The 20,837-nt window shown below is 39.1% G+C and overlaps 5 protein-coding genes across 8 annotated transcripts; 2 read left to right on the top strand and 3 right to left on the bottom strand.

Annotated features, from left to right (window-relative positions):
• Positions 1–609: 609 nt before the first annotated feature.
• On the top strand, positions 610–2,879 carry LOC111485731 (flavonoid 3-O-glucosyltransferase-like). The gene is made up of 2 exons (XM_023132744.1): positions 610–1,366; positions 1,620–2,879. The coding sequence occupies exons 1-2, from the start codon at positions 868–870 to the stop codon at positions 2,477–2,479; spliced, it is 1,359 nt and encodes a 452-aa protein (XP_022988512.1). The 5' UTR covers positions 610–867; the 3' UTR covers positions 2,480–2,879.
• A 277-nt stretch (positions 2,880–3,156) lies between these two features.
• On the bottom strand, positions 3,157–4,501 carry LOC111485061 (transcription factor MYB36-like). Its single transcript, XM_023131751.1, has 3 exons — positions 4,314–4,501; positions 4,107–4,236; positions 3,157–4,021 (listed from the first exon to the last, which is right to left on the bottom strand). Exons 1-3 carry the CDS (start codon positions 4,447–4,449, stop codon positions 3,319–3,321), a joined length of 969 nt encoding a protein of 322 aa, XP_022987519.1. The 5' UTR covers positions 4,450–4,501; the 3' UTR covers positions 3,157–3,318.
• Positions 4,502–8,156: 3,655 nt separating this feature from the next.
• Positions 8,157–14,375, top strand: LOC111484888 (calmodulin-binding protein 60 B-like). Of its 4 annotated transcripts, none has more exons than XM_023131530.1 (9): positions 8,157–8,389; positions 8,538–8,680; positions 9,061–9,136; positions 9,659–9,717; positions 10,597–11,090; positions 11,210–11,370; positions 11,445–11,648; positions 12,343–12,577; positions 13,353–14,375. In XM_023131530.1, the coding sequence occupies exons 2-9, from the start codon at positions 8,577–8,579 to the stop codon at positions 13,922–13,924; spliced, it is 1,905 nt and encodes a 634-aa protein (XP_022987298.1). In that variant the 5' UTR covers positions 8,157–8,389; positions 8,538–8,576; the 3' UTR covers positions 13,925–14,375. The 4 variants fall into 4 exon arrangements, with proteins under 4 accessions (XP_022987298.1, XP_022987299.1, XP_022987296.1 ...); XM_023131531.1 differs by having other exon boundaries at positions 8,541–8,680; XM_023131528.1 differs by having other exon boundaries at positions 8,158–8,398.
• Positions 14,376–15,771: 1,396 nt separating this feature from the next.
• Positions 15,772–17,120, bottom strand: LOC111485078 (probable xyloglucan endotransglucosylase/hydrolase protein 23). Its single transcript, XM_023131777.1, has 3 exons — positions 16,673–17,120; positions 16,385–16,578; positions 15,772–16,301 (listed from the first exon to the last, which is right to left on the bottom strand). Exons 1-3 carry the CDS (start codon positions 16,973–16,975, stop codon positions 15,893–15,895), a joined length of 906 nt encoding a protein of 301 aa, XP_022987545.1. The 5' UTR covers positions 16,976–17,120; the 3' UTR covers positions 15,772–15,892.
• A 2,340-nt stretch (positions 17,121–19,460) lies between these two features.
• Positions 19,461–20,789, bottom strand: LOC111485079 (xyloglucan endotransglucosylase/hydrolase protein 22-like). The gene is made up of 3 exons (XM_023131778.1): positions 20,431–20,789; positions 20,136–20,329; positions 19,461–20,040 (listed from the first exon to the last, which is right to left on the bottom strand). The coding sequence occupies exons 1-3, from the start codon at positions 20,698–20,700 to the stop codon at positions 19,638–19,640; spliced, it is 867 nt and encodes a 288-aa protein (XP_022987546.1). The 5' UTR covers positions 20,701–20,789; the 3' UTR covers positions 19,461–19,637.
• Between the last annotated feature and the right edge of the window lie 48 nt (positions 20,790–20,837).

Consider the following 20,837-nt stretch of genomic DNA (forward strand, 5'->3'; position numbering starts at 1 on the left):
AGAATTTAGTAGAAGCAGTCAAATGCGTTTTTATGGTGATCGCCATTAATGGCGAAATCCACGCTGTCTCGTCCATCGACAGGCAGATGGGGTTCCCTTAATTAGTGGAGACTGTATTCTCAACTACTCTTCTATTTTTCAAAACAATAATCAATTCTAAATGTTACATTTTTCTTGTTAACTGTTCAACTTATAAAAGGAAGACATTTTTAGTATTTTAAAAAGATATTAATTTTGAGATTATAATTTATATATTATAATATCGAGTCCGGTTCAATATTGGTTTGAACTAATACCAACACATAGATTAGAGATCTCGGTGTCACCCATTTCATTTTTCATTCCTACAAAAATTCTCCATTTATTTTTTTTAGATAAAAATGGCAGAAATGAGCTTAAAAAAAAAAAAAAAGATTTTTTACCATTTATTATTTTTTAAAAATTTTAATTTTTCAATATATCCTTTACTAAAAAAAAATGATAAAAATTTAGATATTATTAGGATCTTAAAATTAATTAATTTATATATATATAATATAGATTTAAAATATAGTATAGATGGATGGGTGTAAAAAATATTTCCGAACTCTCTTCTCACACCAGTAGAACTGTCGATCGGCATCAGCATTACGAGAACGGCGTCGGCCCATTATGGCGGTTGAATTGCACAAAACCGGCGTGGAAAAATTAAATGAAGCAATGAAGGTGACGTGGAGGAAGCTGGATCATTCAGTTTCAACTGTATTTTGTACCTACCACCATTTTTCTCTCTATTACTACTCCTCCCAATTCATTCTCCCTGTAACTCTACGCCAATAAAATTTAAAGCAGTAAAGGCGGCAGCTACTGCCAATTTACCACGTCGACATGTCGGCATCTCATCGCCCAGCAACCACAAACCACATCGCCGTTTTGGCATTCCCTTTCGGAACTCACGCCTTGCCCCTTCTCGGAATTGTACGGAAGTTCTCCGAGGCAGCCCCACACGTGCGATTTTCGTTTCTCAGCACCGCCAAATCCAACGCTTCAACCTTCTCGGACTGGGGATCAAATGAGGACGACAGGATAAAGCGGATTGACATTGGCGACGGGTTGCCGGAGGGTTACGTGTTGGGAGGAAAGCAAGGGGACATGATGGAGCTCTTCTTGGAAGGGGTTGCGGAGAGGTTTAAGAACGGAGTGGAGGCCGCTGCGAGGGAGATGGGAGAGGGAATCGGTTGTTTGATTAGCGATGCGTTCTACTGGTTTGTGGGAGAAATGGCAGAAGAAATGAAAGTGCCGTGGGTCGCGCTTTGGACGTCGGGGCCTCGGCCTCTGCTCGCGCATCTCGACACGGATGTCATCAGAGAACACATCAAATCTTCTGGTACGTCGCCTTTTCATCGCTTTCTTATTTCAACTTAACGGGCAAAAGGGTTTTAAGGTAAACAAGGATTAATCGGACTTAGGATCTTAAGTCCTATCCCAAACCCAAATATTAATCGGCCTAAGGATTTTGTTCCAGTTTTGTTTCTGAAACTCTGTTGTGCTTAATCTATTTGAAGAACAAATACTATTCTATATCATGCTATGTACAGTGTAGTTTTCTTCTTTAATTAGGCATAAGAATTTCCACGCAGGATCCAGAGAGAAACCCCTAGACTTCTTGCCGGGATTCTCAGAAATCCGGGTAGCCGATTTACCCGAAGAAGTCATAACTGCGAGCCTAGACTCACCCTTCCCAAAATTCCTATATAAAATGGGCCATCACCTTCCACGAGCCACCTCTGTTCTCATAAACTGTTTCGAAGAAATAGACAAGGACGTACAAAGCCTACTAAACTCAAGACTCCCCAATTACCTCAACATTGGTCCACTCAGCATGCTCGTACTAATGCAGCAGCCTCCCTCCGACGACCATGGTTGCTTACCCTGGCTCGACAACCACCCACCGAACTCTGTAGTGTACATAAGCTTCGGGGGGTTTCTATGTCCGCCGCCGCATGAACTCGCAGAGCTAGCAGATGCCCTGCTGGAAAGTGGGATTCCATTCCTCTGGTCGTTTAGGGGCAATGCAGAGGAAAGTTTGCCAAAGGGGCTTCGCCAAACGTGTAGTGGTAAAATTGTTCCATGGGCCCCTCAGGTGCAGGTATTAATGCATTCTTCGGTTGGGGCGTTTGTGACTCATGGCGGTTGGAATTCGGTGTTGGAGAGCGTTGGAGGAGGCGTGCCGATGATTGGGCGGCCGTATTTTGGGGACCAGAGGTTGAACGTGAAGACGGCGGAAAATGTATGGGGAATTGGGGTGGGTCTAGAGGGAGGCGTGATGACAAAAAGTGGGGTTTTGAAGGCGTTGGGACAAGTTTTGGGTAGCGAAGAGGGGAAATTGATGAGGGAGAAAGTTGGAATTCTGCAGCCTTTGGCTCATAAAGCTGCTGAATCCACAGGAGCTTCTTCTCGAAATTTCAGCCGTTTCGTGGAGATCGTAACCAAGTCTTAGGAGCAATTAATTCTAATGAATATATATATGGAGCATCATCCAGTTTGTTTTCATCGGCAATCAGAGTTGTAGCAGAGAAACGGCGAGAGGAAACAATGTCTAAGACGTTATTGGTTGTTCAGGCAGCCGCGACGGGGGCAGCCATTGTGACGAAGGCTGTGCTACCTCCGGCTTCGGTTGCCTCTACAGTTGGGCTTGCTGCCAAATTTTTTCACTTCATCTCTACTCTGTTTTGTATTTTTGGACATTTTTTCATCAAATCCGTTGCGTCTATTGTTTTCCTATTTCTATAAATCTTATTAGAATTTTACGAACTTTCTACTTGAACGCTTTGAATTGCTCGTTCACATTTTATTAGGTGATGATTTCGTAATGGATATCGTAGCAATATTCTTGTCTTAATTTTCATTTGGGGTCATTTTAAGCCGATGTTAAGTCCTGTAAATTTGTCGTGATTTGGAGATGAGTTTTGTGATGTGGTATTCCAAGGCATGCTCATGGTTGCCTATGCTGGCTTGTGTGTGTGCGTCCCATGCTGGCCCTATGTGAGGGCATGCGGGCACTATGCTTGCTTTTGCCTGTGCTCCCTAGTAGCTCATGAGGGTGGAGATTATGTGGATGTCTTGGTAGTTTTAAAACCTTTATAAAATATAAATAATAATATCCTAACATTTGAATGAAAATCCGAAACTAAACTTCATTATTCACACAAATATACAAAGCTTGACGACACAGATTCTTAAGTTGTCACATGCAGGCGAATCCATGTTATGAGCAATAGAAATCCAAGGGCTTACTAGTCTCTCACTCAACCCCTACACACCTAAAGTTAATCCCCCCTAAAGATTATACCCTAACTCAAAATCTTGAAACACCCATTCCGATTCAAGAACAGAAGTTGAATCCCATGAATTAGAGTTCGATCCGGATCTCATATCATGGTCATTATTCTGAGCCCACCAGATCAAGCTGTCCTTGGAAGACCCACCCACCTCCTTAAAGTAATCAAATTCTGCCATTTGTCCTGTTTGTGCCATGAAACCATCAACCTTGACATCTGGAAGTTCATCCACTTGCATGAAGTTTGAAACTTGATGGTACCCAGATGCTTGATCTGGACTTGCGGGGTTAGGTTTTGGGTGAATAAAGAACTCCTCTCCCGTGGGTGGTTGGCCTTGTGGTAATTGAGTAGTAGTACTAGCTTGGAGATTAGGGTTAAGAAAGTTAGGGCTTTGATTGTTGAGGAGTGTGTGGACAATCTTTTCCTGGACAGGGTGGAGCTTGGGCCATAGCTGAGGGTGTGTATAAAAAGAGAGTGGATTCTGAAAGCCCTGAAGTTGCATATGAAGTTGAAGCCTTTCCAAGGCCGAGTTACTCAAACCCTCTTTGGGGTCTTCATTACTGCTTGATGAAGGTGAATTGCCATTGTTGTTATTTGATTGTTTACGTTTTCCAAGTAGCTTCTTTTTCAGCCTCGTGTTCCAGTAGTTTTTTATGTCGTTATCAGTTCTTCCAGGCAGCTGCGCAGCAATTACAGACCACCTAGAAAGACACGCATAGAATTCGAGGACAATCAACCTCCGACAAAAGAAAACAACCAAGAGAGAAGTTATGGCCAAAAAAAAACCTGCTGCCAATGCTTATATAGAGGTTAGAAATGATGTTGTCCTCTTCCTCTGAGAATCCACCGTGCTTGATATTAGGCCTCAGATAATTCAACCATCTCAATCGGCAGCTTTTTCCACATCTCTTGAGCCCTTCAAAACAGTACTTGTTTTCTTAGAGCCATAGAAATTTGTATAGTTATGAAGGAGGAGAAGAAGTAGTTATATACCAATTTTTTGGGGCAGAGCAATCCAGTTTCCTCCAGTTCCATAGTGTTCAATATAAGCTCTAAGCTTTGCATCTTCCTCAGGTGACCATGGCCCTTTCTTGACGTTGGCTTTATCACAGCATGGAGCTCGACCCATCTTCACAATTTTAGCTTCTAATTTGTTCTTCAACTCTGTGGGGTTTTTGTTTTTGAAAGAACTGTGGAACAAGACCCTAGCTTTATAGGTTGAAAAAGTGGGGGAAATCTCTTGCTCTTCATTTGTTTATTTATGATTTTGGTACACAACAAAGTCTTCCCCTCAACCTCTCCTCTTTACAGCCCCATATGATTGGTGGAGCCATTGGTCTCTCTCTCTCTCTCTCTCTCTCTCTCCCTTTTTGGATTAGTTCGGTCGTGGCTTCTTTAACAATTCAAGCAAATGGCCACACCATAAATTAAAAACATACTATTGCTGTTTAATATATGTTAAGAACATTGCTTTAGTTTTTCAAATCTATTAATTTATGGACGGGGAGGTACAATGGAAGCTCCTCCATATCCTGTCCGCTTGTCGCCATCGTCCTCGGAAATGTTCCATCATATATTATGAGAGGTCTCCTTGATAGTAATAGTCTAAGCTCACTACTATTAAGTATTGTCTATTTTAGTCCGTTATTTATTGTTGTCAACTTCGAGTTTTTCACACTTTTATACTCTCCAACTATAGAGAGGGTTCCACACTTTTATACTCTTCAACCAATATGAAATCTCTCAATACACCCCTTTTGGAGTCATTGTCTTTACCAACACACCTATGATGTCCCACATTGGTTGGGGAGGAGAACAAAACACACTTTATAAGGGCGTGAAAACCTCCTCCTAGTAAACGTGTTTTAAAGTTTTGAGGAGAAGTCTATAAAGAACAAATATCGACTAGCGACGGGCCTGGGTTGTTACAACACCACTCGAAACTAAGCTCTTATATCTTTTTAGGAATCACGAACCTCCACAATAATATGATATTGTTCACTTTAAGCATAAACTCTCGTGACTTTGCTTTTAATTTCTCTAAAGGTTTCATACCAATTCAGATGGTATTTATTTATTGTTTATAAACTCGTAATACGAACGATGTTAGCAAAAGTCTTAGGGTTTCCCTAAGCCTTCTTGTTCAAAATAAAACCCCTTTTGTTACCATCTCCAATATCATTGGTCCATGTGTTCCCTTGTGAATATACCATGAAGGCATTAAACATCATTATAGCTGCAACTTGTCACTCAATTAGAAAGACAATGAAGCGTTACACCAATTAATATTAGAAAAGCTTCAAGGAATGACACCTCTCATTGACCTTGGTTTTCCTTTTCATTTGATTAATATTTTATCTCGATGACTTCCGGAATTAAGAAATGAAGGCCCCAAGGAACCGCACCCACAGAGAAATTACAAGTCAAGAACAAACAAAAAAACACGAAATTCCCAATAAACTTCTCATTGTTTCAATATTTATACCATTAAAATACCAATTTGAGTGAGATTTTAGGGGCAAGAACAACACCCTTCTGCTTGTCCTTGTCTCTAACCACAGAATCCGATGGCAATGACTTGGACCTAATTCAGTTTCGTCACCCAGTTAGACCCATCTCATTTCAACACTTTCTGAGTTAAAATAACACAAAAAGCTAGGCCCTTTAGATAAGATAAGATAAGATAAGCATGAGTTTTGATTCGAGGAAACAATCGCTATAAACTAATTGATATCGAATATTTGGTGGCATTGTAATTTGATTAAAGTTGACTAATTATATAAGGCTTAGCTTAGGGTATTTCAACAACTCAAGTTTTGTTTAAGTTTCTGTGTTGCCCTACAAACCCCTTCTGTTTTGCGAATAATTATGCAGTGTTTGGTATAGTGCTTGAAGCTGTTTGCTGCATCATTCAAAACAAAGGTTAAAAAAATGATATCCTTGTTGAAAATATTATAGTCAATAAGTCTAATCGGGATTTGGATGACTTTTTGTTGCACTAATTATTATTATTTTATACATAATCAATCCCTAAACACACTATATTGTCAAACAAAAGATGCATAGTTTATTAGTTGGACTAAGTAATCGAGCTAAGGAGTGGTTGTTTGAGAAAGAAGATAGGGTCAATAGGTTTAGTTTTGGTTCAAATCCGTTTCTGCGTATGAGAGTTCTGATTGAACTTGAACTACCAAGATTGAGTTGGGTTGAACCAAATTAACTCAACCCAACCTTCATTCATGGAATGGAGTGTTCGTGTATAGTGTAGGTGAGGACATAGTTGATTATATCTTAAATGGTGAATCATGCCCACTACTCTTCTTATTAGTGCTTAAGATGATCACATCATAATTAAACAAAAAACCAGAGCCATGTGTTTTGACTTTGTTTTGGCTTCTGAATTGTGAAGGAGTGGCGAGAGTAAGATGCTAGAACCAGAGCCATGTGTCTGGTCGAGACAGCCGGTGGGGTTGGTAGTCCAGGGCCTTCTGGGTCCCTTCAATGTGACTTATACAGGTGTGCCTGTGCCACTTTATCATTGTACCCCACGCAATGTTGATTGTTCTACTACCATTGCATTACCCGCTTTTAGTCATAAACGTGATGCCGAATTGGAATCTTTTGTAAATAGCAGTTTCTATGCCTCTAGAATTTTCCCACTCTCTTGGAGTTTTCTTTATCTTATAATAACCTAACCCCTTTTGGCGGTGTGACATTTCAATTATGTTTAGCGACTAGAATTGAGGATGTTCATTGTATTGTGTTATATTTTTTTTATAGTCTGCGTTTCTCTGAAATCCATTGATGAAGTTGTTGTTATCGAATCATGGGTTGTATGTAGCGCGTGAGTTTACTTGAATCCCGAGTTTCAGATTTTCATTTCATTCTATCAGCCCTTTTCGTTTGCCCTGCGTTACTGTTGATGCTGCCTTACACCTCAATTCTTCATCCTCCTTGTTTCTTTTATATCTCTATGCATTCGTTGCTGTCGGTGTTATTAGTTTCATTTAATTTTGAAGTTGTTCGGCTAGTCTCTAATTTCTAAAATACAAAAGGAGAAGAAATTAGTCAATAGGGTCTCTTCAATAGAAAGAATCAGAGCTGAAATAAGGTTGCTCCTACAATTTGTTGATGCCCTTTTGCACGGACACTCATATTCTGCTCATGCTTTGGGTTGCACGGCTGCTGCTGCTAAGTCCATGAACAAGTACACTTTATTTTTATTTTGGAACATCTACTAGCATGCTCAAGGCATCTGGATACACCCAACTTCACTTATAACCTGTCACTGACATTATCCAGGTGTTGGGTCTCGGTGGATCGTATCGTGGTGATACATTTAGGAGCTATGGAAGCACAGTTGCACCAACCATGGAATGGCTTTTGTATACACACCTATGATCGCCGTTTAGTTCATTCCAAAATAATCTTTTTTTTTTTTTTTTATAATTAAAATAAGAAATTTAATATTTATTGGGAGAGAAGGAAGGGAAATTTGATAAGCATAAGGGGGAGTGATTAAAATGGTAAGAGATACGTAATTGAGATTATTATATCACAAAAAAGGTCCAACAATGAACCGACGTCCTTATCCAACCCAAACAAAATATAAGTGTTCCACAATGTGGGGCCTCCTTTCCTAGGCATATTATTCGACGGCTCAGATCGCACTTACCTTCCCCCTTGCCCCAATCGCAAGCGGCGACCAAAAATGAAATTCAGATCTGGAACCTATAACCGCCTGCTCCCTCGCCCCATGACATCGTTGCATCTGGAGAAGCCACGTTGGATGCTTCGCTCTTTTCTTCTACATCAGTGGACTAAGACTCAGGAGAACGTGTGCCGCGTAACACCTGATTATCTTTGATCTGGAGTTCTTACTTCCAGGGTTGAGAGTTGGATATTAGTCTGCGCTAGACAAGCCTCCGAATTTAATCCTTCTCTCTCTACTCACAAAAATCGCTTTTCTTTGGTTTATCTATCGCTTTTTGGATTGTTTCTCTTACTCTTCTTTTGATTTTCCCGGTATATCGGGGATAATTTGGGGAAAGTAGGAAAGAGTGCTTCCAAATTTTACAGTAAGTCTAGTATCCTTTCCAGGATTGAGCTGGATTTTCGATTCTTTACTTGTTTGAATTTGAGTTAGGGTTTCGTTGTTGGTGGCGGCTTTTGATTTCAATCAAGGGTCTTGAATGAAGTTCCGCTTTTGGTGTGCAGTAGATCTGGGAACTTCGGATTTTCTCTTGGAGATAAGTTATGCAGAGGAGGTATCCGGAGAGGACGAACTCCATGAGGGAGAAAAGGAGCTTGGAGGGCGGAGAAGATGAGCTGCCAGAGCGAAAGCGACCAGCTCTAGCTAGGTATGTCACTTACTTTTCTATTTCTTTGACCATCGTGCTCGTTACAGCTTTCGATCAGTTGTGTTCTAAACGAGGGGTTTCTTCCCTACCCCTTCCCCTTTGGAACTAAATTTAGCTCTCTGTATGTCGGTGATATAAATCTGCTTAGCCCTTCAGGAATCAGGAGTTGTGCATACCTACTGTTCTTTACTTTAATCACTTACAATTTTACTTCGATGTGTCATTACAATGAGGTGATTGCTTGATGAGAGTAATTATTCTGATTATGGTTTCGTGTTTTTGCTTTATGGTTAATTTACAATGTTATGCCAATGCATTCTCAATAAAAGGTTACGTAATACAAATGGTTAAGGCTTTTATGGATCTTTATATTCATGCAGTGTCATTGTAGAAGCCCTGAAGGTGGATAGTTTACAAAAGCTCTGCTCATCATTGGAACCAATTCTCCGTAGAGTGGTAAGATAGATGATTTCTATATTGTGTTTTGTCTACTAAATAAGCACGCTTGAATAAGAGTAGTATTTACTTTGGTGTCTGCCTTGGGAGTAGTTGTTTGCTTGGTTAACACATTATAAGCTGCCTAGTTTGCTTGCACCCTTGCTGAGGGCGATACTAATTCTCATCCAACATGCTTTTTATGTTTTTGTAGACTTGGCTGCCTATGTTTTTATGACGTTCAAGTGTGAGGATAATCTGTTTATGATTATCTAAATATACTAACGGCTTAATTCAAGTTTGGATTTTCATTCTCATTCCTTCTGTTGCAATATGTCACTTTTTAATTGTAAAATCCTATAATTGGTAGTTTTTATTTTTTATTTTTCCTTATTTAATCCTATCTTCACTTTCTACTCTTCCCTTTCCTCTTTATTTCATCATGATTGTTGCTCCACACTCAATATATATATATTTATCCTTCTTCATGTTTCCCTGTTCATTTGGCATTTCTGATCATTGCTTGCTGCTGGTGTCAAACAGGTTAGTGAGGAAGTGGAACGTGCTTTGGCTAAGATAGGTCCTGCTAGAGTTACTGGAAGGTCAACTATGAATCCATGTTTTTTTTTCTTACATTTCCAATCATTTATATTCGGTTTGTGCTCGTAGATGTTCAAATATCTATAAATTATTCTTCACTACCAGTATACCACTTATTTTCAGTTGAGATATTGCTTAAAATCTTAATATATATTGAATCGTATTTAGAAGAGTTTAAGTGTTTTTTGGTCCTTGTCACTTGACGCACACCTCATGGTAATTTTCTGCTTCGTAATCAAAGGTTTTTTTTTTTTACTGTTAGCTGATTTGATTAATCAAAACCATTTATTGCACAGTTGCATGCCTTTTTCTTTGTTTGTAGGTCTAGTCATTATGCTTTAAATGCTACCTGAGCTAATAACTCTAATGTGATATTCTTTTGCTTAAAAATATTGTTTGATAGGTAAACATAATAATGTTGTATATGTTCCAATGGTGGAATGCTCGACTTTTGAAACTACATGTGCTAGGTATTGGTTGTGTTTCATCTTAGCCATGTCTAATTTTGCAATCACTACTTGGAATTTGATTCTGTTGTCTTCATGGCAATTGGTAATTCATTTATAGGAATGCTTGAGGAGATTACACTCTCATATTTCCCCAATTATGTGTTTACTCTAGTGCTGAATTCTTGTATGCTATTATCCATGGCACGTTATCGTGCACCATATCTCAGCCACTGCTCTCTGTCTGTTTCTTGATTTTCCTTCTAATCATGTTTTATTCTATCCAAAGGGACAGAAGCCTTGGTGATTAGACTTGGTTGAATTAATAAATTTATTCTATAGATAGAGAACTCACTAATAATTCTATTCTTACCGTGCTTAATTAGCTCATTTTCTATGTGGTTTTCTATGATGTTCTGACACTTTTACTCACAGGTCTTCTCCTAAAAGGATTGAAGGTCCTGATGGAAGAAACTTGCAACTGCACTTTAGGACTAGATTGTCTCTTCCCTTATTCACTGGAGGGAAAGTGGAAGGTGAACAGGGTGCAACAATCCATGTCGTTCTGGTTGATGCCAACACAGGCCAATTAGTAACGTCTGGTCAGGAAGCCTTGTCTAAATTGGACATTGTGGTACTTGAAGGTGATTTTAACAATGAAGATGATGAAGATTGGACGGAGGAAGAATTTGAAAGCCATGTGGTTAAAGAGCGTGAAGGTAAGAGGCCTCTGTTGACTGGTGACTTGCAGGTTACCCTCAAGGAAGGTGTTGGAACACTAGGGGATCTGACCTTCACTGATAATTCAAGTTGGATTAGGAGCAGAAAGTTCAGACTTGGATTAAAGGTGGCTTCAGGATTTTGTGAAGGTGTACGTATTCGTGAAGCCAAAACTGAAGCTTTTACAGTTAAAGATCACCGAGGAGAACGTAGGTTCATGCTTTGTCATATTTAGTTATGTTCTTATTTAATAGAAAGAGAAAAAAAGCAAAAGAAGGAAGAGGAGCAGTGGGTAAATGATTTCTTAAATCTTTGTTTTACTTCGCAGTGTATAAAAAACATTACCCACCTGCATTAAATGATGAGGTGTGGAGATTGGAGAAGATTGGAAAGGATGGTTCATTTCACAAGCGGCTAAACAAAAATCAAATATTCTCAGTTGAAGATTTTCTCCGAATGGTGGTTCGAGATTCTCAAAAGCTACGGAGCGTAAGTGTTGTCACTTGTCTCGTACTTTATTCTTATCCTTCACAACTCTTTCTAAAAGAATTTCCTGTTTGTAGATCCTTGGAAGTGGTATGTCAAATAAGATGTGGGATGCTCTCCTGGAACATGCTAAGACCTGTGTCCTGGGCGGGAAGCTGTATATTTATTATCCAGAGGAAACAAGAAATGTTGGTGTTGTTTTTAACAATATCTATGAGCTCAATGGACTGATTACAGGGGAACAATACTTTTCTGCTGATTCTCTGTCTGATAGCCAGAAGGTAAATTTAAAACCTATGCTTTTTATACTAATATTATTGTAATTTACATGTGAAAAACACTCGCAAAGAGTTGGCAAGATCATTACTTCATTTAGTTCTTTTCCCCATTTCTGTTACTGAAAAAAAAAATGTTCAGCTGGTTTTACCAGATCAAGGTTACTTTCTTTGACTGAAGAATGAAAAAGAAAGGCCAGTCTTGTTCAGGTTAAGAGTAGCAAGATTTTTTTTTTTTTTTTTTTTTTTTTTTAAAAAAAAATTATAAATTGTCCTCTCTCTGAGGAAAGCTATTCTCCAGAATGCACCTTGCCATTGGATCTTTTCCCTCAATTACTACCTCTTATAACAACTTAGAATTATTGTACTACATCTTTTGAGGCTGTTGCAATTGGAAAAGAAAAATAAAAATCCCCATAGAACGCACCATAACCTCGTGAAACTAACAAACCTGCCATTATCGAATGTAGGTGTTTTAATGCTTTTGTGATTCATCTGTAACCTACTTACTGATATTTAGATATTGGCTTTTATTCAGGGATTATTGATGGTTCAAGATTTTAGCTGTTAGAAATAATAGTCTTTTTTTCCTGCCTCCTTGTGAAGAAAGTTTCGCAAAGAAGGGCAGGCATTTATGCTGCATAATGATTGTCTACCTTTATCCCTAAAAAAAAGGTTAAGAAATATCTTCACTTTGCAGGTTTATGTAGATACACTAGTGAACAAAGCATATGAAAATTGGAATCAAGTTGTAGAGTACGATGGCAAGTCACTTTTGAGCTCTAAGCAGTCTAAGAAGTCGAATGCATCCCGAAATGACCTTCAAGGCGGTCACCTTGATCTTTCTAATACTCTAGATCATGGGTCAATCCCCCGCATGCCATTGTCAGTTCAGCCTCAGCAGCCTGTAATGGATTCAGGACTCTCGGTTGCAGGTAACCATGCTATCATTGTAATTAAGTTTTTTTTGGATTGTCGCATTTTTTATCATTATCAATGATTATTATCTGTGGGAAGGGATTCATTTAGTGGTTGTCAAATCATAAGAGTATAAATACTCCTGTAAAGGCCGCACCTAGAGTCCTGCTAGCTTTTAAATTCAGTTTGGCAAAGCCTCGAGTCCAGTGCATTTAAGTTGGGTTTGCAGTAGGAAGATATTAATTCTTAACGTTTCCCTAGTTTAATTAAGTCATGAAAACACTAACTTTTCACTGTTTGCGTGGACATATTGTGGAAACAAAAATTTGAAATTCCATCCTTATGTACATTCCGAAGATTAGCTGAGATGCACAATCAGCCTCAACTCTCTCATCATGGAAAATAAATCAACTATGTGAGACTATTGTTTAAGTAGTTTACAATACTAGTGATAGAGGCAACGAACTTGTGATCTTTTTGTTTGCACAGATTAAGCTTTTTATATGAAGGTAAAGATTGTTTTCTTCTCTTGGCAGGTAGAGGGGTCATTTTATGCTGTTTTATAGTAGTTTAGAGATTCCCTTCCTCTGTTACCCCACAAACTTCTATAAGCTTTGTGGCTTTGTGATAGACTTTGGTTTCGTTATGTTGGATAATATGAATTCTTATGGTTCTAGCTCACAAATAACTACATTTTCTTACGACTGCCTCATCTATTAGAACTGGTGATTGCTATTGTTTGGCTAACTATAATTTGTGTTTTATTTTCTGTCTTTGTATTTGGAAATTCAGGGTATGATGATAATGCCGCAAGATATTCAACCCAGCCTCAGTTTGTGAATTCAACTTCTCGACCACAGTTTGACAACTCTCAATATACTTCTAATGAGTTGATTGGCAATTCTAACCAAGTTCATATCTCAAGAAATGACAGTAATGCTTTTGGTTTGGCTCTTGCTCCTCCGCAAGCATCATCTTCAGGGTTCCAGATGCTTGGTTCTTCTATTCAGGAAACTAATCTGAATCCATTTGAATGGTCGAACAATAGAGACAAGGGAGCTGACGACTTCTTTTCAGAGGACGAGATTCGTATGAGAAGTCATGAACTGCTTGAAAATGAAGATATGCAACATTTGCTGCGAATGTTTAGCATGGGAGGGCATGCATCTGGTAACGTCAATGATGAGGGTTTTTCATTCCCATCATTCATGCCTTCACCAATGCCAAATTTCGACGATCGCAGCCGTTCTGGAAAAGCTGTGGTGGGTTGGCTGAAGATCAAAGCTGCAATGAGGTGGGGCTTTTTCATCAGGAAGAAAGCAGCTGAGAGACGCGCACAGCTTGTCGAGCTAGATGAGGAATAGAAGTCGGTTAGTCGGTGATTTTCAGCCTGTTATTTGAGCTTCCTCCTCATTCACTGCATCATCATTCTGTAGATCTTGGAATTCATCACGTGACACAATTCATGCTCTTTAACACTCGCTGGATCAACTCAAAAGGATGTCTTTTGTATCTGTATAACATATTAACAGTGGAAGCTACTTTTGTACAGATTCCTGTACAGTGACTCGTTTCTGTTTGCTAGTGACTTTATTTAAGATGTTTTCCTGTCACCATTCTACCTTTGGTAGGCCAAGAATATGAATGGGTTGGCCGGTGACAGGGTAAATTTCTTATTTCATATACCCTTTCTTAATGTGGTTTGATTGATTAGGATCAAGGATTCCCAACACTTTTTTGTTGCTTTGAAAAGTTTCCCATTACTGTACGAAAGATGGTTCGGTGGCTAATGAATAATCCTTGTTATTTTTAGTTGGTTTTTAGTGCATATAAATACAACCGTTCTGATTCTTATGCGCCTATTTGCTGACATCTTCAAGTAAATATAACCTTATTTGTTGCCATTCAGCTGTTTGAACTTCCATTCATCCGTCATATCAATGTTTCCATGTTTGAACTTCATGTCATCTCTTCTATTTTCTCTTCAATTCATAATTTTTATATTTTTTTCTCTTCTTTTCCCTCTCTAGTTCAATACTCTTTTATAACTCTTCTTCGATTTATTGCCTCGAGCTCTTGCGAGAGACATTGTTGGTTGGCTGTGGAAGAAGAAAATGAAACTGAACTGCAAGAAGCTGGACCAGACCAGAAGACCAGTCGGCATTGAAGTTTCTAAAGGAGGAGGCTTCAAATGGGGCTTGGGTCCAGTCTGTTTTCACAAACCCACATCTCGTGGCCCAATCATCGGCATTCCACAAGCTGGAGTATATTCTCATTGGTTGCTTCTTTGGAAATTGAACGCCAATTGATTCAGAGTTGCTGAACTCTCCGATTGGATGGCCATCCATCGAGAAGCCGAAGCATCAAATACGAAATGGATGTCGTTGGAAGGGGCAAAAAATTATAGAAACATATAAGAAGAATTGGAGTAGTGCTAACGTACGTACTTATAGGAAGAATGTTGAGAATTGTTGGGAGGGAGTCCACATTGGCTAATTCATTTAAGAGAATGTTCATAGATTTATAAATAAAAAATACATTTTCATTGATACGAGACATTTTTCAATAGAATTTTCAATGTCAAATGAAGAAGCGAGTGTGTACTTTGTTCAAGGGTGAAAAAGGAGTTATATATTAGTAATTAAGGGAATGATCGTGAATTATAAGTAAAAAAGAAATGCAATCTATGAAGCATTTTGAAATGATAAAAAAGAGAGTGATTAGAACTTATGTCCATATCAAACAAACACTCATATTACCAAAAACTCAAAATCAATCCCATCCCACGTCAACCCTTTTGAGGATTGCTGCAAACAGGAACAAGAATAATGAAAAGAGTCCCGGTAGAAGTTACGAGAAGAGGTATGAAAGATGGGGAATTGGGAAAGAGGAGGGAAGTGGAGGGAGGAAACAGGGCATTGGGAAGTGGCGAAGGAGGTGCCATAATACCCATTACGCCACAGAAGAAAAAGACGCGATTTTTGCGACTAAGCTCGCGCAGGCTTTCCGCCGGCAGACGCCGCCTTCTTTCGCACCAATTGCACCAGCTGTACGTCGCCTCTGCCATTCACTAAAACCATCGGTCTTCGCACATTATATATATATATCCTACCTTTTGTGATAATTTAAAAATATTACATCAAACTCAGATCAAAAAGAATAAAAAAAATGAAAATTGAGAAGTTTATTATATATAGTGAATTACGTTCTGAAGACAAGGAAAAGAGAATATTACCAAAACACGTAACATTACAAAACCCCAAAAAAGAAAAAATGAATAAAATTTAAACGTAGGCTAAACCCAGAAAGGGAAAAGATTAAAAACAGTGCCCCTATGGCAAGCTGCACTCTGTAGGGAGGCCTTGAGGAAACCTCTTGGTGTCCGTACAATAGTTGTAAATCATATAATTCTTCTGCACCCATTTCAGTCTCTCTTGACTTGCAGAGTCCATCTCTTGGGACAGCCATGAGTTCTTGGCCATGGCATTCCCTGACCCCGAGGGGGGGCTGCTGCAAGAAGAGCCCCCCGACGACCAAACGCAGGCCTCGGCCTTGAAGTTTCTGTAGGAAGCAGTGAAAGGAGCCTTTGTCCAGTCCGTCTTCACCAGCCCTCCTCTGGTTGCCCAGTCGTCCGCGTTCCATAAGCTCGAGTATATCCTCATTGGCTGGCTCTTGGGAAATGGCACGCCGTTAGATTCCCAGTTCTTGAATTCTCTTATTGGAGTTCCATCCACAGAAAATCTGAAAGTTAAAACAGAGTCAAAGTCAAAACAGAGCAGCGAGAAAAGGGAAGAAATGATGAACATAAGATGATGGGTACGAACATAATGCGTGTGGGGTTCCAAAGAATGGAATAAGTGTGGAAATCAGCAGTGGGGTCGAACCAAAGATGGAACTGTTGCTCTCTGTTGCCTTTGCCTTGGCTAAACACATTGGTGTGAAGAGTGTAAGGGTCACCACTTAGATTCCCCAAGAACTCGAAGTCTATTTCATCCCATGTGGATCCCTTCGAAGACAACTGCAAAAACCCACCACAAACGAAGCATAATTATTAGCTTTACACAATCACCAAGTTTGGGAGGGGGAAGTTTTAAAAAAGAAAGGAGGGTTACATAATAGGCAGTGACAGTGCCAGCGGAATTGCCAGCCACAAGCTTGAGTTGCATATCAATCTTTCCAAACAAGTACTCGTTCTGAGACTGGAAGCCGGAGCCTGAGGCCTTGTCCAGGGAGAGTGTAAGGAGTTCACCATTGTTGACAATCTTGGCTCGCCCATCTCCCCACGTGATTTGAAAATCTTGGTTGAAGTTGGCTGAAGAGAGGGCAATAAGGGAGGCAGAGACAAAGAGGGTAATAAGAAGCAGAGTTGTGGAAGCCATTTGTGGTTGAATGATTGAATGATTGTGAGTGGGCATGGGATTTTGAGTGTAATTTATAGAGAGGAGATGAAGGTATTGGGAATGCAAAAGCAGAGGAAGGATCCTACGAAACTCCCATCAAACTTCAAGTGCTTTTGGTGGCACTGTCCCAACGCGGTTTTGCATTGCATTCCTCCTAAAATTGCCCACCTCCTACTTTAACAATTATGCTTCCCCTCTTATCACAAATATTTCAAAATGTATCCTACTTTATTTCCCTTGTCTTAATTGTGTTCGATGGATATTGCATGCTAGCTGAGCATTATCTCGAATACAATAAATAAATAAATAAATAAATAAATAAATAAATAAAAAATGTTAGAAATGACGACTCTCTCCAACATAATAGTATGGTATTGTCTACTTCAAATTAAAAGTCCTCATGCCATCTAATCTTCGAGCATCCCCTTAAGATTTATGGAGCTGTTATACAAACTACACCATTTATTCGACATGTAGTCATTTTTTACTACACTTTCGACGGTTCCAACTCTTTTGTTCGACGTTTGAGAATTTTATTGACATGACTAAGTTAAAAACATGACTCTGATACTATGTTAGGAACATTGATCTTTATAGTGTGATATTAAGCATAAACCCTACTGAATTTTTTTTTTTTTGTTTATCCAAAACAACTCATTATAGATATATTTTTTTTATTTATAAATTCAGAAGATTCATGTAAACATGACATATCAACGAAGTTAAAAGCCAATAAGTAAATGGAAGAGGAGGGCGGTGCGGAATGCGGTAGGGTCAGGGCAGGCATTTGGGTTTGGTGAATGTAGGCCCAGGCCACCGTCGAGGGTTAGTGGGTGAGTTGCAGGGCCTACTTCCAGAACTGGGCGGCTTCCTACTACCAGTTCCTATTCATGCTTATTGTCGGCCCAACTCAAAATAAAGGTTTGGACTTGCTTAGAGGAGAGGGGAGAGGAAGAGAGAGGTATAAAATTACGATATACCCTTAAAACTCAATAGAAATAGAAAAAATGGTTAGAATGTTTGTGATTTGATTGGAGTTTTGCGTATTATACCAACACGAAGGCAGGCAGCCCTGTTGCCTTTTGGGTTGTTTTGGGTACAGCTTCCGGGCTTATCACTGTTCAAGATAAAAGGGTTTGATGATGAAATAAGAGTCGAATTTGTGTCGGTGCTGTTTGGGAGCGGGATAGGATGAGGAACTGAGAGCGGCCACCTCTGGTTCGTGTATCAATGTCTATATGTGGACCAGAAAGGAAGGGTTGGTGATGATCTTCTGCTTGAAATGGACTACCAACAATCATCATAAATGCCCTGGACACACACAGGGGAGCATCCTGCATCAACAATTATTATATTCACGCTTTTCAATATTATATATACCCATACAAACTAGTACTAATAATTGTGATTTCTATCCTTGTATTAGAATTATGTCATGGGTTTAGTCGTGTCAATAGAATTCTCAACGGTCGAATAAAGGGTATACTTTGTTTGAAAGCTACAAAGGAGTCAAGCCTCGGTTAAGAGAAGAAGGTGATTCCTGTGTCGAAAAAATGGTGTAATTTATTCAAGGGCTACAAAAAAGGAGTCTCCAAACTAAAAACAAAATCACGAGAACTTATACTTAAAGTGGACAATATCATACTATTGTGAATATTCGTGATTTCTAATAATAAGAACCGCTTGTAACTAGAGTTATCTATCTATTTGGCTCATAATAAAATATCATATATTAAACTATAATTTAGTACTAAAGATGTTCCAAGAAGTAAATACATAATGATAGTTGAGAAGTTACATAATTTGCTTACAACTTCCACAATTATTGAAGTCTAAGAAAATTGTGGGTCAAGAGATATTTTCTTTCTTTGAGGATTTTTTTTCACGTGTTTTTCCATTCAATGACATTTTTCAATTATTACTCTTTAAAATCTATTTATTACAACAATAAATTTTCGATTTTTCTTTTGCAAAAAGGTTTCTAAATTAACGTGCTTTTGAAGACTGTCTACCGTATTTTATACTATTATTCTTTATTAGCCTCTTAATTTTAAGGAAAAAAAAACTTTTTAAAAACACCAATTCAATCACGTGACTTTATGACAAAATTAATGGTCCAATGTAGAACTTATAATTTGGATGTAATGAAAGAAAACCTATAGATATCATATTAAAATATATACTTTTTTTTTTTTTTTTTTAAATTTAGTTTCTTGTCATATCCCCCACTTTTAATTCCAAACTTTGGTTATAAATTTTAATATTACATTTAACAAAATTTAATACAGAAAAGTTGGCTAATAATTTATGACGGCTTGGTAACAAAAGAGGATTGGATTGACACGGTGGACTTAGCGTCTAAAATTCCCAACACGCATCTTATTGTCTCTGACACATTACCCGGATGTCCGAAGAAATTCATTTTTAAATTAATTTAAAGAAAAATTAAGAGATTTACTTAATTTGATACTTCTTATTTAATGAGAGAGGCCTTGAGGAGTTGATATTAAAAAGAAATTGATTCTTCCAAGAAAACAGGCAAATAGGCATAGCCATGCAAAACCAGATATGTATCTTGCAATACCATATTGTTTATACGTAATCGAGTATGATAAGATAATAAACTAAAATTTGTACGGCAGGCAAACCAAATATGCATCGTGGGGGAGGGCTGAATTTAGGCGGCGGTGTTGAGGGCACACTCAGGAGGGTAGCCTTGAGGGAACCTCTTGGCATCAGTGCAGTAATTGTAAACCATGTAATTCCTCTGAACCCACTTCATTCTCTGTTGTCGGGTGATGTCCAGATTTTCAGACAGCCATCCTCTGCCGCCAACATGGGCTCCAGAGGAACACGATGACTTGCCGGCCGACCAAACGCACACGTCGGCGTTGAAGTTTCTGTAGGAGGCAGTGAAGGGAGCTCGGGACCAATCTGTCTTCACTAGCCCTCCTCTTGTGGCCCAGTCGTCAGCGTTCCATAGGCTCGAGTATAGTCTCATCGGCTGGTTTTTTGGGAACAGGACGCCTGATGATTCGTGGTTCTTGAACTCTCTGATGGGCGTGCCGTCCACTGAGAAGCTGAAACCAACAACAAAAACAAAAATTTCAGTTTAAAACTAGATTGGGTTAATGGGTCAATAGATTTTTCTTCTTTTTGTTGGTATGATTCTTACATGATCCCCTGTGGATTCCAGAGGATTGAGTAGGTGTGGAAATTGGCAGTGGGATCAAACCAGAGGTGGAATTGTTGCTCCCGGTCGCCCTTGCCTTGGGTATAAACATTGGTATGAAGAGTATAAGGGTCACCGCTGAGATTCCCCAAGAATTCAAAGTCTATTTCATCCCACGTCGAGCCTTGGGATTTGAGCTAAAAAAAGAAAGAACCCAGCAGAGAAAATCAGCTCCTAAATACAAATACATGTAAATAATACGTAATGTGTGTTATAGAAAATGGGTAAAGAGGCATACATAGTAAGTGGTGACAGTGCCAGCGGAGTTGCCAGGCACAAGTTTGAGCTGCATATCAATTTTACCATAAAGGTAAACATTCTTGGACTGAAAGCCAGAACCAGAGCCTCGGTCCAAAGAAAGAGTAAGAAGGTCGCCGTTATTAAGAATCTTACCTCGACCACTGCCCCAAGTGATCTCAAAATCTTGGTAAAAGTTGCCACCTAAAACAGAGGAAACAAAGAGGAGGGACAGAAAGAGTAGCAGAGATGAGAGGGCAGCAGCAGCCATGAGGTGGGCTTGTTTGTGGTACTTGTAAGTGAAATGGTGAACGTGGGGAATGTAATTATTAGTGTGTGTTGGAGTCTGGGGAGAGCGGGGGAGTTATTTATACAAGGAGAGGGAAGGGGGTTGCGTATACAGACCCA

This window comes from Cucurbita maxima, unplaced genomic scaffold (genome assembly GCF_002738345.1).
Source record: "Cucurbita maxima cultivar Rimu unplaced genomic scaffold, Cmax_1.0 Cma_Scf00010, whole genome shotgun sequence".
Lineage (NCBI taxonomy): Eukaryota > Viridiplantae > Streptophyta > Magnoliopsida > Cucurbitales > Cucurbitaceae > Cucurbita > Cucurbita maxima.

What these genes read in the sequence shown, in the direction of transcription:
- LOC111485061 (XM_023131751.1), bottom strand. Translation starts at nt 4,449, where the DNA reads ATGGGTCGAGCTCCATGCTGTGATAAAGCCAACGTCAAGAAAGGGCCA. An exon ending in TGCTCTGCCCCAAAAAATTG is followed by an intron (nt 4,237 to 4,313) that starts GTATATAACTAC and finishes ACTGTTTTGAAG; the next exon opens with GGCTCAAGAGATGTGGAAAA. An exon ending in TATATAAGCATTGGCAGCAG is followed by an intron (nt 4,022 to 4,106) that starts GTTTTTTTTTGG and finishes GTGTCTTTCTAG; the next exon opens with GTGGTCTGTAATTGCTGCGC.
- LOC111484888 (XM_023131530.1), top strand. Translation starts at nt 8,577, where the DNA reads ATGCAGAGGAGGTATCCGGAGAGGACGAACTCCATGAGGGAGAAAAGG. An exon ending in AACCAATTCTCCGTAGAGTG is followed by an intron (nt 9,137 to 9,658) that starts GTAAGATAGATG and finishes GGTGTCAAACAG; the next exon opens with GTTAGTGAGGAAGTGGAACG. An exon ending in TAAAGATCACCGAGGAGAAC is followed by an intron (nt 11,091 to 11,209) that starts GTAGGTTCATGC and finishes TTTACTTCGCAG; the next exon opens with TGTATAAAAAACATTACCCA.
- LOC111485078 (XM_023131777.1), bottom strand. Translation starts at nt 16,975, where the DNA reads ATGCCCACTCACAATCATTCAATCATTCAACCACAAATGGCTTCCACA. An exon ending in GCACTGTCACTGCCTATTAT is followed by an intron (nt 16,579 to 16,672) that starts GTAACCCTCCTT and finishes GGGTTTTTGCAG; the next exon opens with TTGTCTTCGAAGGGATCCAC. An exon ending in TGGAACCCCACACGCATTAT is followed by an intron (nt 16,302 to 16,384) that starts GTTCGTACCCAT and finishes TTTAACTTTCAG; the next exon opens with ATTTTCTGTGGATGGAACTC.
- LOC111485731 (XM_023132744.1), top strand. Translation starts at nt 868, where the DNA reads ATGTCGGCATCTCATCGCCCAGCAACCACAAACCACATCGCCGTTTTG. An exon ending in AGAACACATCAAATCTTCTG is followed by an intron (nt 1,367 to 1,619) that starts GTACGTCGCCTT and finishes ATTTCCACGCAG; the next exon opens with GATCCAGAGAGAAACCCCTA.
- LOC111485079 (XM_023131778.1), bottom strand. Translation starts at nt 20,700, where the DNA reads ATGGCTGCTGCTGCCCTCTCATCTCTGCTACTCTTTCTGTCCCTCCTC. An exon ending in GCACTGTCACCACTTACTAT is followed by an intron (nt 20,330 to 20,430) that starts GTATGCCTCTTT and finishes TTCTTTTTTTAG; the next exon opens with CTCAAATCCCAAGGCTCGAC. An exon ending in TGGAATCCACAGGGGATCAT is followed by an intron (nt 20,041 to 20,135) that starts GTAAGAATCATA and finishes TGTTGGTTTCAG; the next exon opens with CTTCTCAGTGGACGGCACGC.